At 44.6% G+C, this 15,304-nt stretch overlaps 1 protein-coding gene across 2 annotated transcripts in view; it reads left to right on the forward strand.

The window, feature by feature from the left end:
- The window catches only part of LOC120945384 (TRIO and F-actin binding protein), a 99,611-nt gene that overhangs the window by 32,513 nt on the left and 51,794 nt on the right, over positions 1–15,304 (forward strand). For both annotated transcript variants that reach the window (XM_040359514.1, XM_040359513.1), the window contains exons 4-5: positions 3,263–3,352; positions 5,565–5,674. In XM_040359514.1, coding sequence (XP_040215448.1) covers positions 3,263–3,352; positions 5,565–5,674 — 200 coding nt within the window. The remainder of the gene's footprint in view (positions 1–3,262; positions 3,353–5,564; positions 5,675–15,304) is intronic.

A 15,304-nucleotide genomic window follows, 5' to 3' on the forward strand; every position in this document is an offset into this window, starting at 1 on the left:
AGCCTACTCCCAAGCAGGGCTATCTCCCCCATTGGGAATTAGAGCACACTCTACTAGATCTCAGGCCACTACATGGGCAGAAATAGCTGGTGCCACCCCAGATCAAATCTGCAAGGCGGCTATGTGGTCAAGTTACCTTACGTTCGCAAACATCTATTTTTAAGATTGGCTCCAAAATGTTAGTTTCTATATTATTATTTTTGGAGGTTATGAATGACATCTGAATTTTAAAGTGGTTAACCCACTTCTGTTGCAAGCTGCCATCCTCTCTGCAGCATTATACTAATTGTCCCTGTGTAATGTAAAAAAAACTGCAGGATTGTACCTGTATGAGCTCCGTTCCCGGCGCTCAGCTGATGTCTCTCCTGCCTTGTCTCTCCGACTCACAGCTGCAGTGGGCGGGGCTGAGCCCTCCTGCTGATGTCAGCTGGGGAGAAGGGGGAAAGAGGAGGAGAGCAGAAATACAGAGCTCCAAGCTGCTAACAATCAGCTGAGCGCCGGGAATGGTGCTCATACAGGTACAATCCTGCAGTTTTTTTTTTTTTTACATTACACAGGGACAATTTGGTATAATGCTGCAGAGAGGATGGCAACATGTAATATGTGAAATAAGAGCAGCGGGGGTGGGGGGGCAGGCACTGGTAGAGTAGAGACAGACAGAGGGAGGGGGGAGAAGGACACAGACAGCAGGCTGCGGCTAACGTAACCACGGAAATAGACCGCAGTGTCAGGGGCTCAGCAGCCATGATTATCGTGGTCTGTTTGCACAGAGGACGTAATAATTAAACTGGATCAGCCAGGGGCATTTCTGGTGATCCAAGGAACCAAATGACACCGCACAAGCACTGTGCTGTATAACATGCTTTAAGGGAACAGGATCTTTAGTTTATTTATTTTTTTGGGTTAACAAACGCTTTAAGTGACTGGGTGGATTGAGCAAGTAATGTTTCTGGAGAATCGGGAGACTCGTAAAGGAGTTGTAAAGGCAGAAGTTTTTTTTTTATCTTAATGCATTTTATGCATTAAGATAAAAAAGCCTTCTGTGTGTAGCAGCCCCCCTCATACTTACCTGAGGTCCATTTCTATCCAGCGACGTCGACAATCTGTGGCTCTCCTTGCTGATTAGCCAACACACAGCAGTGGTGCCATTGGCTCCCGCTGCTGTCAATAAGTCAGTTGGCCAATCGGGGAAGAGAGGAGGCGGCTCGGTGCCCCCATAGCAAGCTTCTTACTGTGGGGGGCACTCGACAGGTGGGTGGAGATAGGAGCAGCAAAGAGGAGGATCCAGACTGCCCTGTGCAAATCCACTGCACAGAGCAGGGAAGTATAACATGTTTAATATATATATATATATATATATATATATAGATAGATAGATAGATAGAGATATATATATATATAGATATATATATGCCTAGATATATATATATATATATATATATATATATATATATATATATATATATATATATGCCTAGATTAAGGCTTACCTGTAGGTGCAAGAAATATCTCCTTAACCTACACGCTTAAGGAGATATTTGCAGGAAAGACTGCACCGATGCATGCGCCCTAGACAACGACAATGAGCATGCCGTTAATGAATGTGACCGTGCCGTCCCTGATGGCTCCCACGCACATGCGTGGTAGAGACGTCACAGTGCCGGAGCAGCGATACCCGGAAGTCACTCTGGGTATCATGGCGGAGGAGAGGAACGATCAACCAATCAACGCCAGGACTCCATGGAGAAGAGGACGCCGGGGATGCGCAGAGCAGGTGAAATGGCTCCGGTAAGTAAAACGGGGGGGGGGGGGGGGGGGGGGGACTGGTGATTGACGGGTGTTTTTTTACCTTGAAGGCAGAATTTTTTATTTTTATTTTTTTAAATAACAAACAAGTTATACTTACCTCCACTGTGCAGCTCGTTTTGCACAGAGTGTCCCCGAATCTGGTCTTTTGGGGTCCCTCGGCGGCTGTCTCGGCTCCTCCTCGCAAAAGCTTTCCACCTTCATGCGAGCCAGCTCGCATGGTGGAAAGCTTTTGCGAGCGCGGTCCCGTGATACAGCGGCGGGCATAGCCGCCGGCTGTATCACTCGGCCCTGCCCCCGCGTCATCCGCTGTGATTGACAGCAGCGCCAGCCAATGGCTGCGCTGCTATCAACCCGTCCAACCTAGAAAATCAACGGCCAGGCTGGGAACCGAAGAGGATCACTTGGAGGCGCGCGGGACTTTCGAGGGGTCAGGTAAGTAAAACGGGGATTCGGGGGGGGCCAGTACCATCGGATGTTTTTTCACCTTAATGCATAGGATGCATTAAGGTGAAGAAACATTTACCTTTACAACCCCTTTAATGCATAGGATGCATTAAGGTGAAAAACCATGAACCTTTACAACCCCTTTAAGTCTTTGGGCGTTTAGCTCTGCGCTACCAGTCACAGCATTTTTGTGTGCCCGAAGGGCACAGGTGCAGCATCCAGCCCTGCTTTCTGACAAGCTGTAATACTCTGTGGATGGACGGACGCTGCACTGAGTGACACTGAGCGTTTATGGACCTATGCATTCAGGGACATGCCTGTTACGCAGAATACCTGCATTCCTGGGATATGCCCCTGAACACATACAGCCTTACATGCAAGTACCTCTTGCAACCGCTTCCAGCCGCAGTGTATATATTTAAGACCCTGACAACACAATTTTATTTTAATTTTTTATTTTTTTACCAATAGCAGCAGTTGATAGTGTTTTTACCACACCCGCAACTGTTGCAGAGGCAGCAGCCAGGGGTGTACACATGCTGCAATGCTTTTGCTTTATGGCCATGGCTGGAATTATACCTGCCCCTGTCAGATGATGAGGCCACTCTGCAAGGCCTTGCAACTGTGTGCAATGTACTGTGTTTTCACCTCACCGCCTGCTTTAACCACTTAAAGCCTGTACTAGCACGCCACAACTATGTACATTGTTGAATGCTCTCTGAAGAGAGCACAGATGGACCCTTTTTTTTTTTTTTTTTTTTTCTCCTCTTATCCGTTTTTCAGGATGTTTACTTACACTTCATGATGCAAATTCACATGGTGCCCTCTATTTTACAAATAGACACCTCTATGTTGTGAACAAGTGTTTTTTGTATTTTTTTTTTTGCTTTGTGATAGCATGACTTGATTGCAGTTTTGAAGACTAAACATATTTAATGAAAAATGCTGCCTTGCAGTTCAGATAGAGAATGCACAGAATTTAACATGACCCTTTTTTTTTTATCCTAAGGCTGATGAGCTGGATGGTGAGATCGATCTTAGAACTTGCACTGACGTGCCTGAGTTCCCTGTACAAAGGAATTATGGCTTCCAGATTCATGTGAGTGTAACTTCTTTTTTAGTGCTTACATTGACCTTGTCAATTAACTCCACTTCAAGCTTGTATTTTTATATGTAGCTCATTAAGGTCTCCAAAGGTAATAACATTAACAATTTTCACAGTATGCTAATTTTTACTTTTTTGATTCTTTGGTTGGCTTGTGATCATTTTTTTGTTTTTGTGCTCCTACAGGTGTGCCTCTATGATTTATATTACAGTAGAATGTTTGTATTGACCTGCATTTTATTATGTACTTTCAGGACCCTGAGTCTAAGCCTCCATTCTCTCTAGTGTGACTTGTCGTGTGACTTTGGACACATAAAGTTGCATTTCATGTATTTCAATGGCACTCGTTTCAATCTATGTGAGTTTAAAAAAGGTTCTTGCACTACTTTGATGCGACTTAACTGCCATAGAGTGTAAAAGTCGCATCAAGGGTGCATTGGAAATCGCATGACTTTGGAGTCGCACTAATGAGAGCGGAGGCTAAATCAATAATATTGTAATAAAAAAAAACCTCCATGCAGTAAAAAAATCTGTGAAAAGTCTCGTAAAACAAACTGTCCATAAATTATCCTTCTATATTCAACATCTTAAAGGTGCTAGACTTCAACACCCTGTGTGTCCACTAAGAATGGGCTCAGGCGTGTTCGCAGATGCACTTGCAGAGCCCGCCAGAAAGTCGGCATAGCGCTGATCACAGGCAGTCAAACATCCATAGTTTTCAGTCCTTTCGGTATTTAATAATAAAAAAAATTGCTGCAATTTAATCCCACCAAAAGAAAACAAAACATTAAAAATGTCTCACAAAATAAATGATCCGGGCACTTTAGCCTAGAAAAGTTTTTAGGTTTGAATGCATTTATGTTTAGGGCAGATTTTGAAGGACTAGTAGTTTTGTAATGTAAGTCTGCTCTATTTTGGGTACAGTAGATATCCATTTATAATCAGTACTTTCTTTTGTTTGGATAGTTATGGGGGCAAACTGAAAATATATTTTCAGAGAGCTCCAGAGTTGAGACTGCAGTGTCTTTGCAAACATTCACTGAATTCAAGCAGGTTGGCTTATAATTCTGACAAGGAGGAACACCAAAAGATTTTTAGACTGACCTCATGGTGCCGAATTGCAATAGTGATCGACTTCTAACAGTGCTAGATGATGGAATCGGTTTAAGAAATTGGTCTTGAATAATAATTTAGAAATGGCCAAAGTATGTTTTACCTGAAAGTCTGGAAAAACGCACCCACCAAGGACCAGATTGGAATTTTTTTTTAAAAAAAAATGTTTTTTTATTGGGGGGGCGCGCAAAGGACATTTTCTGGCAGTACAGAAAGTTTTTATTATAAAGCATCTCTAAACCCAAAATTGTAATAGTTGCAACTTATCAGTCCCTAAGTCAGGGCTGAATTTTTTATTTTTTTTTCCAGTCTTTTATTCCCACCGGGCAGTTCTGTGAATAACGTACTTCCTGCCCTAAGATGATGTTCACTCAATGCAGTGTACTGTATCCAAGAAGGCATCAGCGGCATTACCCTAGAATGGCTGTTTTCCTGACTACAAACACCTCCTCCCCTCCATTACATAGGGTAGCTGAGGAAATCAATTATGTTTTAACGATAACGTGTTCCATCCTGCTTTGCAGCCACTAATTTAATGCTTTGGCAGTTGAAACCCTAGTTCTGAGGGACAGGGTTCTTGTGGACTTTGCAGTTCCCACCTTGTTGAAGGCCAGGAAGTTCTCTTCTTCTTGTAGGATTTACCACTGCAGGTGTAGGTTCGTAGTACCTAAAGACTCCTAGAAGGGACAGGCTGCCTCTATAGCTAAAACTTCTGGGTGGATTCTTCCTCCTTATTGGGACAGCAGCAGGCACCATTGGCTCCCACGGCTGTCAATCGGTCAGTGAGTCAGTGAAAGTAGAGAGGGGACGCGGACGCAGAGCAACGGCTCAGCACGGGTGCCCCCATAGCAAGCTGCTTTATGTGGGGGCACTGGGCAGAAGGGAGGATCCAAGAGTGTCGGCGAGGGAACTGAGAAGAGGAGGGTCTAGGCTGCTCTGTGTAAAATCATTGCACAGAGCAGGTAAGTACAAGATGCTTGTTGTTTTTAAATAAAAAAAGCAAGACTTTAGCATCACTTTAAAATGTGTTTTAAAGGTGTGGTGACTTTCTGAAATCTCTATAACTTATTTTTTTTTTGCCTGTTCTTTGCAGACAAATGAAGGTGTGTTCACACTTTCCGCTATGACTTCTGGCATTCGCAGGAATTGGATTGAGGCTCTAAGAAAAAATGTGCACCCAGTAAGCATACCTGATGTGACAAAGTAAGTTGTAAGCATTTTTAAAGCCCAAATGACTTTTATTTTTAAATCACTCAATCACAAGTGGTTGTAAAGGTTTTTTACAGCAATGCATTCTCTTCATTAGGTAAAGAAAAACTATTAATAGTAGCCCACCCGCCCACCCTCAATACTCACGTGAGCCCGATCTTTATCCAGCGCTGTGCACGTCTGCAGCAGTTATTCTCCCCTCTCCCCTGTCTCACAGGCTTGAGTGAGAGCAGGTCGAGCTATTGACTCCTGCTGCTGTCAGTCAAAACGTCTGAGCAGTGGATGGGGTTAAGCCAAGCTGTGTGTCTGAATAGATGTGAACAGCCTGGCTTGGGATCGAGCATGCACAAGTTCCCCCATAAGAAGTGGCTTCCTATGGGGGCAGGAGCACAGAGTAAGTTAATGTGACGTGTTTATTTGAATGAAAAAATATTTAAAACTTTACAATCACTTTAAATGCTTTCTAGGCGCAAAAGGTGTACAACGTTTTAGTTTGTTTACTTTATAAAGCAGGCACAGCCTAAAAGCCTGTCTATTGGCAGCATTCTGCAGAGGATGAGCCTTTCTTTCTGTGGTCTGTCTGCAGAGGTCCGACACCCCCCTTCTGAGTCAGAGATTGGGCTCTTTAATCAGCTGGGAGCCTAAGCTTTGTTTGAATGGAAATCCCCTGCTCTGACCCAGAAGAGGGTGGGTCTTTTGTAGAGAAAACGCTGCTTCCACACAGAAAGCAAGTATCCTGCAGAGAGGGATGTAGTACAAGAGCCTGACTGAATGGACTGTTTAGATATTAGATTTTTTTTTTTTTGTGCAAATGTCAAGGAGATTGTACAGCAATAATATAGTTAGATTGCAATGGGTGTGGTGAGCTAGGACTTTGTACACCTTTTGTGTTTTGATGCACCTGGAATGTATTTAGTTGGTTTAAAATGTCTGTAGATGCTAGATTTTTCAATTAAAAAGAATAAATAATATGTGCTCTGTGCAATGTTTTTGCATGGAGGGAAGGCCAAACCTCCTCTCCTGGGGTTTCCCGCCGGGTCCTCCTCTTCTGTGTGCCCCCATAGCAAGCCTCTTACTTTCGGTGCTGGCTTGCTCCCAAAAAGGGGCTGTATGCATTTATGAACACATACAGCGCTGCTCGGCCCTGCCCCCTGCTCTGCTCACAGTATGTGTTGAAGTCCAATAGCTCCCGCTGTTGCCAGAGTCCCTGTGAGAAGAGGAAGAGAAGACCTGAAGTGGGGACAGCACTGAATCGCTGACCGACTCGGGTAAGTTTCCCGGGGGGTAGAGGGACAATGTTTATTTTTTTTTTTTTTAATACTTACTTTAAAGTGGTTGTAAACCCCACTTTTTGACTTTTACCTGTAATAAGGCTTACCTGTAGGTATAAAGAATATTTTCTAAACCTGTACGGTTTAGGAGATATTCCCCTCGCAATGCTCCGCTGATTGCAGCGGCGCATGCGCAGGGGGGGTCCTCGTCTAAAGGGCCGGCCCTTGCCGGAATGAAATCTCCCGCGTGCGGGAGTGACGACATCGCCGATCCAGCCAATCACAGCGCTGGAGCGGCGATACACGGAAGACACGCCGGAGCAAGATGACATCTCGCTCGGCGTGGACCAGGTAAGTTCCCTACACCTCGTTTTAAGGTAAGTATTTCATAATGAGCTAGTATGCGGTGCATACTAGCTCATTATGGCTTTTACTTTTCAGGTGTAAAAAAACATGCGGGTATACAACCGCTTTAATGCAGGAAATGTATTAAGGTAAAAAACACACAGGCTTTATAACAGCTTTTAAATCATAACTCATGCCCTATATTGCTTTTATTATACGTGTAGGCATAAACAATGGTGATACGTTTTATGTATTTGTTCCAACCCAGGTAACCACATAGCATCCGGCACCTCATCCCAAAGAATCAAATGTATTGGAAGATGGTTTGGGTGGGATTATAATGGAAAACACGGCTATAATCCCACCCAAACCCTCTTCCAATGCAATGGTGAGATGTAGTTGGTGTTGCCTTTGCTTTTATGAGTGAAATTTCTGTTTCGCTCATAAAGCAAGGTCACTGTTAAGGGTAGCTTACAGTATTCTTTCCCTGTTTATCAGTGGTAGCTGAATGTTGTATTTTGGGTTTAGCAGCCTGGTGTATCAGCAGTCACATCCTTAACTCTGTGCAGTTCCACTACCACCATCTGTGTTGAACTGTGTACACACAAATCAAATTTCAATCTGACTGTAGCATAGTGTTCAACAGAAGCCTATCCTTAGACTGGTTTCTGTTGAATGGTTCTGCTGGAAAAGAAGCACTTGATCAGCTGCTGCAGCCAATGGCTGGTACCCAGCTTTACTTGTATCACTTTTTGTTATTGCCTGTTGCATTTTTAGTCCTAAAAGGTGTGTGTGTGTGTGTGTGTGTGTGTGTGTGTGTACATTTCATACAATCTCTTTAAGGAACATTTTCATACAATAAGAAAAAGAAAGCGACACATTGCATAGCAAACATTAACAGGGTTATTCATAGAGAAAGGGGGGGGCTATCCTTCCGCGAGGGGCAAACCATGTGGACCCAGGCAATCTGTGTCAAGAAAAAACAAGACACTTGTAACATAGACAAAACATGGTATGTAACCATAAGTGGCCATTCAAAATGTGCCAGGACTGCAGGCACCCACACCAATCCGGGAGGCTGGAAGAAGATGAAAAGGTAGTAATAAACATAAGCTGCCCCCAAAAAATACGAGAACAAAATTCGGTAGTGGCTGTAGTATACAAGTAGGTACCTCAACTGAGGGCTCGGCTAACGCCAACAAAGCTACATCTAAACTAGATGGGACCAAAGTAGGGTCAGGTATGCGAGCCCGCCATGTCACCCAAACACTAGAGAAGCACTCCCAGCTGCCCTTGCATGTCACCACCCACTCCTCCGCATCCATGGTTTCATTAATTTTCTGATCCATTTATCCCTATTGGGAACCTGAGCCCTTTTTCAGTAAATGGGAATCGGTCTCTTAGCCGCATTTAAAAGGAGCGGTAGGGCAGTTTGCTTATAATGACCAAGTGGTAGGGATGGAAAATGGAGCGAGAAGTGAAACCGGGGACAATAGGATATCTACATTCAAAACTGCTTTTATCTGACCAAAAAAGGACGAATTGTGGGACACTCTCTCCACAAGTGCAGGAGAATACCATGCTGGCCGCAACCTCTCCAACAAAGATCTCTAACTGAAGGGTATATGCGTGACAAGTCTGAAGGTATACAATACCAGCACGTCAGCAAATTATAATTGGTCTCCTGAGTCTTAGAATCAGTAGAGCTAGAGTGTGTTAATTGGTAGAGATGTGTAAGTTGCTGAGATGATTTTGGCACCTTTTGAGGAAGTTTTAGGCGCATCAGAGCAAATGATTGGGTAAAGAATATGAACTTCAAACATTGCATCATAATAAAAGCCTAGCATTAGTCAGAGACATGTTTCATTGCAAGCAAACTTGTATAGAGGGACTAGGAAGGTTGCTACTGCTGACTTCTGAATAATAGGTTATCTGACTATCGTGATGATTCAGTACTTTCAAAGTGATTGATTTGGAATACAAAGATAAGAAACTTGACTTTATTTACCTGTCCCAGGTTGCTAACTCTGAGGCTGCATTCCTGATTGAACTGAGCATAGCAATAAGGTCGTTTTTACAGGCTTTTTTCATTAAAGGGGAGTTCCAGCCATTTGTGTGTTTATTAAAAGTCAGCAGCAACAAAAAGTGTAGCTGCTGGCTTTTAATAAACAGGCACTTACCTGCTCCAGCGCTCCAGCGACGCGCCGGCCAGGGCTCCGCTCCTCTCCCCCCCTCCCCGGCCGGCGTCTTCATCTTCAGTGTGGGCACCCGGCCGTGACAGCTTTCGGCTTCACGGCCGGGCACCCACTGCGCATGCGCGAGCGCGAGCGGCGCGGCACTGCGCATGCGCGAGCGGCGCGGCCCGGCGCCGCGCCGTGTAATTGGCCAGGAGATCGCCTAGGACCTGTGACGTGTCCTAGGCGATCGCCAACAGCAGCCACTTCCTGAAGGCGACTAAGCTTAGTCGCCTACAGGAAGGAGGAAGTGGGACAGGAAGTCCCACTCGTGCTGAAGCCCCCACTCCCCCCCCAAAAAAATTACATGCCAAATGTGGCATGTAAGGGGGAGAGGAGTGGGTTAAGAGGAAGTTCCAAATTTGGGTGGAACTCCTCTTTAAGCGTTTTTGAGCATTTTTACAGGCGTCTTGGGTTTGACAATTTTTAGTTTTGTTTAATTATTTTTTGTTAATGAAAAGCTAGTTACTGGGGACGACGTTCTTTTCCAAGTCCGCTTTCCATTTTATATGCTGAAAAATACACACGCAGTTGTACCTACAATATTACAATCTTTCTAGATCAATGTTTATAGTGACATTCGTGAAATATGTTTTTTGAATGAACAGGTTTTTTTTTTTTTTTTTTTTTTTTACCAAACATCATGTCTGAAATTTTTATTTAGTAAAAATATGATTGCAAATTCTTCCCCTTTGTTACAGAGTTATATAGTGGCGAACCATCATTTCTCCCTTCGCCTTTAGGACAGCACTAAGGAGAGAGCACAGCTCCACCTCTTCACAGGAAATACTGCCATGACAACGCCCCTTTAAAAGTGGCGACTTCCACCATGCCGTCAGTCTTGGTGTTTGTGTCGCTATGGTGGAAGTGCTGCTGGGGAACTAGAGAGGGGGGGCTGCATTTTCTCCATGGGGAGGGGGTGGCAGTACCCTCTGGCTTCTCCTTATTCTATGACCAGCCCAGCACCCCCTCAGCACGGGAGGGTGGTCCGGTGTCCTCTTTCTCCTCCGCCTCAAGGGAGTGATGGCCAGTCGGAAGGATCCCACTCCAGGGAAGCGGGGTCGGGTCCGCTCAGGGCTAGAGTTCCCATTCCAATCCTCTACCCTCTACTTCAAAACAGGCGTAAAGTGAGTCAGAGGAGAAGAGCGACAGTATTCTCTGAACCCAATGTTGAGGGGGGGAGGAGGATGTAGAGGAGGAGGCAAGGACCTCTCGTTACAAACTTACATTGGAGGAAGTGGAGGACCTATTAAAAGCGTCTTATACCACCCTGGATATACAGGAGGAGAAAACTCAATTATCGATGCATGATCAGACGTACCAAAGTCTACAAGGGACTAAACATAGGGTATTCCTAGTCCATAAGTTACTCGCTGAGGTGGTAAAAAAAAAAGAGTGGAAAGACCCGGAAAGGGGCCTATTTTTCTCACGGTCTCTAAAAGGAGATTCCCTTTTGAAGAGGACGAGTCTTTCGTTTGTAACAGACCAAAGATTGATGCAGCCTTCTCCCAGGTCTCGAGGCTTACTGATCTAGCGTTTGAAGACATGGGGGTACTCAAGGATGCCATGGACAAGAGGGCAGATTTCCTCCTGAGAAAGGCTGGGGACTCCTCGTTGTCCAATTTGAAGCAGGCAATGGAATCTACTGTAGTGATGAGAAACCTTGAATGCTGGGTAGAACAGCTAAAAGGACATGTGGAAGCCGGCACTTCTAGAAAAGATTTACTGGAATCCTTTCCTACACTGCTGAATGCAATTGGGTACATGGCTGATGCCTCAGCCGAGTCCATAGTGATGTCGGCGAGATCCTCCGCCCTGATCAACCTACGCCAGACGGGCCCTATGGTTTAAAACCTGGATGGAGGGACTCTGCTTCGAAGGTAAAACTTTACGGGATCTCCTTCACGGGGGATTTACTGTTTGGGCTGGAATTGGGAACCGTGTTGGACAAAGCGGCGGGCAAGAAGGCCTTTCTGCCAAAAAAGAAAAGAAAACCACCAAGGAAATTTTTTTTTTTTGTTTTTTTTTTTGGCCTTTCAGCAGCCCCAAAAAGAGAGGGAGCCCCCAGAACAAGTTGCAAAAACGCAATGACAATCGCCTTCCGTTTGGCTTATTTTCCGAAAAAGCCCTGACCATAGTGTCCCTTCTAAGGGAGCTGATGCAACAGGGTGTTGTCATCCAAGTTTCCAGGGAACAGGAGAGGGAGGGATTCTATTCTATTTATATTTGGTCAAGAAACCTTCAGGAAAACTTTGCCTGATCTTAAATTTGAAAATCCTGAACAAATCAATAGGATACAAGAGATTCTCGATGGACACTATCTTTTCTGTAAGAAGTCTGCTCACTCCCAGTTTGTTTTATGGTGTCAATCGAATTGAGGGACCCATACCTGCACATCCCAATCGTATAATTGTCTCAGATTTCTGCTTCTATCAGTCAACATGGGAGATATGTCATCTCCAGTTCAAAGCCCTGCCCTTCGGCCATTCCTCCACACCAGAGTGTTTACAAAGGTCTTGGCAGAGGCCTTGGAGCCCCTGAGGCTGAAAGTACCCTATCTCGATGACCTACTACTTTTTGCAGAGGCCAAGGAAAAAGTAGTGGCCAACCAACAAATAACCCAGAAACTCCTGAACATTTTGGGTTGGCTGCTGAACTAACATAAATCAAATCTAATCTTGGTTCAGTGAGTAAGATTCCTAGGATACGAGATAGATTCAACACTGCAAAGAATCTTTCTCCCGACAGAAAAAAATTGAGAAAGTTCAGTTAGCCTTAAAGTTGGTCCAATCCAACCTAGAAGTATCCGTACAAAAGGCCATGTCAGTACTGGGGCTATTTACGGCAACTTTTCCGGCGGTGCAGTGGGCCAGACTACATGCTCGCCGCTTTCAGTGGGACATACTCCAGAAATGGTCGTATCGGAAGTCCCTAGAGAAAAGGATCAAGTTGGCTGCGAGAGCGAAAAGTACCTATGGTGGTGGGGGGATAAAAGGAACCTCTCAAGGGGCCTCCCTTGGGTCTTTTCAGTAACCAAGCATTTAACAACGTACACAAGCACATGGGGTGGGGAGCCCACCTCGGAGAACAGTGCAAGGTAAATGGTCCAAGGCGGAGGCCAGAAGATCGTCCAACTGGAGGGAACTAAAAGCAATTCACTGGAATCTTTTGGTCTTCCAGCGGTCCTTGGGAAATCAACATTTGCAGGTTCTGTCAGACATGACAGCTGTCCTGTACCTAATGAAAAAACGGGGTGGAACAAGGAGCAGGGTGCTTATGGAACTGGTGCATCAGATCTTATCTTGTTGATCAGTTGATTCCGCGAGTACTAGCAAAGTTCAGAATAGAATCCACAGACTTGATTCTAATAGTGACCAAGAAAATCTTGGTTCTCAACTGTTATGAACCTATCAGTAAAAATCTTCTGAGTCCAGGTTGCCTCTATCACCCAATTTTATTTTAAAGTGCGGAAGTTTTCTTACTTCTGGTGTTTCAGCAAAAATTTTGATTTCAGTAGTTTAATTTCCATTCTAGAGTTTTTCCATGCAGGAATGGAGAAAGGCCAAGCAGCAAACGCCCTCAAGGCGCAGGTGGCAGCACTATCAGTCTTTCTAGGGAGCCATTAATTTGTATTTTTAAAGCCATGGCTAGAAATAGGCCAGCGCCCTTTAAGTTTTTTCCGAGTTGGGTTTTATCTTTAGTTCTGCAGGGTCTCACAAAGGCTCCTTTCGAACCTTTGGAAGCTACATCCTTAAAATTTCTTGCCCACAGGATTAGCAAAGTTCAGGACCTATTGAATGCTCAGCCTTTTTTGAGAGGTCTCCCAGACAGCATAATCTTAAGGACTGATCCAGGTTTTCTTCCAAAGGTGTCTTCCACCGCACGCAGATTATACTAACATTTTATCCAGCACCCTCAGGCCCCAGAGAAGAGGCCTTTCACATCTTGGATGTCAGAAGGTGTCTTCTGAAGTACCTGGAAGTAATCAAAAAACATAGGAAATCATCTTCCTTGTTTGTTCTGTCAGCAGTGCATAAAGGAGAGAGAAAATCCAAGAGTATCTTGGGAAGATTTTGTAGGTAAAGAACCTTCGGAGGGGATAATGCCCCACTCCACACAGGCAGCGCCAGCTTCGAGGGCGGAGAGGGCTGGGGCATCGCCAGAACAGATCTGTAAGGCAGCCAAATGGTCCAGCTTCTCCTCCACATTCATAAGGCACTACAGGTTGGATCTTCTGTCGGCCTCAGTTCAGTACTTTGACAGGAAGGTCTTACAAGCTGTGGTCCCACTCTGAAATAAGTTCTGTCATCATCTCCATGGTACTGTCCTGAAAGGCAAAGGGAGAAAACTTTAGACTAACTGGTAACAGTATTTCTATGAGCCTTTCAGGACAGCAACTACTTCCCTCCCTGGCATGTTATGTATATGGATGTATAATCTCCGGTGCTCAATGTTTTGCTGATATCTTGCAGCATGTCAGAGGAAGACTGACGGCATGATGGAAGCAGGCGCTTTTCGAAGGGGCGTTGTCACTGCAGTGTTTCCTGTGAAGAGGTGGATCTGCGCTCTCCATGTGCTGTCCTGAAAGGCTCATAGAAATACAGTCTAATGCCGCATACACACCATCACTTTATGTGATGGAAAAAAACGACATTTTCTGTGAAGTAAAAAACGACGTTTTTGAAACTTCAATTTTCAAAGACGAAGTTGCCTACACACCATCGTTTCTCTCACAATGTTCTAGCAAAGCGAGGTTACGTTCCACCACGTTTTTCCATTGAAGCTCGCTTCATAAGTTGCTTCTGGGCATGCGCGGATGAAAAAACTTCGTTTTAAACGACGTTTTTGCTACACACGGTCAATTTCTGTGAAGTAAAAGTTTACGTTTTGAAAAACGACACATAAAATTGAAGCATGCTTCAATTTTTTTTGGTCGTTTTTTAGAAGACATAAAACAACGTTTTCCCCCACACTTTCCCCCACACACGGTCAATTAAAGTGACGTTTTTAAAAACGTATTTTTTTCATCACATCACTTGGATTGTCGTGTGTTTTTTTTTTTTTTACACTATGTAGTAAGAGAGAGAATAGTTTAGTGTTTTCCTGACCCATCAAACTGCTGACAGTGTTGACATTTATTTAAAAGAGAAGTTTAGAATAAAAAAAAAAAAAATGTATACTCACCTGGGTGGATGCAGCATAAATCTGTCCCCCTTGATCGCTCAGTCCTCCCCTCCACTCTGAGCAGAGAGCCGTAACTGTCAGTCATCGGCTCTCTGCTTTTTCCTACAGCACTCACTGGAGCACTGGGCTGTGGAAGAGGCAAAAAGAGCTGGCTCAGGAATTGCAAGAATTGCACTCCTTTGACCCAGAGGAGAAGCCCAGCCTAAAAATCTCAGGCTGGACTTCTCAGTTTTAATATCTAAACCGCTGGCAACAAAAGTGAGTACACCCCTAAGTGAAAATGTCTAAATTGGCCCCAAAGTGTCAATATTTTGTGTGGCCACCATTATTTTCCAGCACCGCCTTAACCCTCTTGGGCATGGAGTTCATCAGAGCTTCACAGGTTGCCACTGGAGTCCTCTTCCACTCTTCCACTCCTCCATGACGACATTGGGGAGCTGGTGGTTTTTCGAGACCTTGTGCTCCTCCACCTTCCATTTTAAAGGATGCCTCACAGATGCTCAATAGAGTTTAGGTTTGGAGACATGCTTGGCCAGTCCACCTTTTACCCTCAGCTTCTTTAGTAAGGCGATGGTCATCTTGGGGGTGTG

Source organism: Rana temporaria, chromosome 7, assembly GCF_905171775.1.
Source record: "Rana temporaria chromosome 7, aRanTem1.1, whole genome shotgun sequence".
Taxonomy (NCBI): domain Eukaryota; kingdom Metazoa; phylum Chordata; class Amphibia; order Anura; family Ranidae; genus Rana; species Rana temporaria.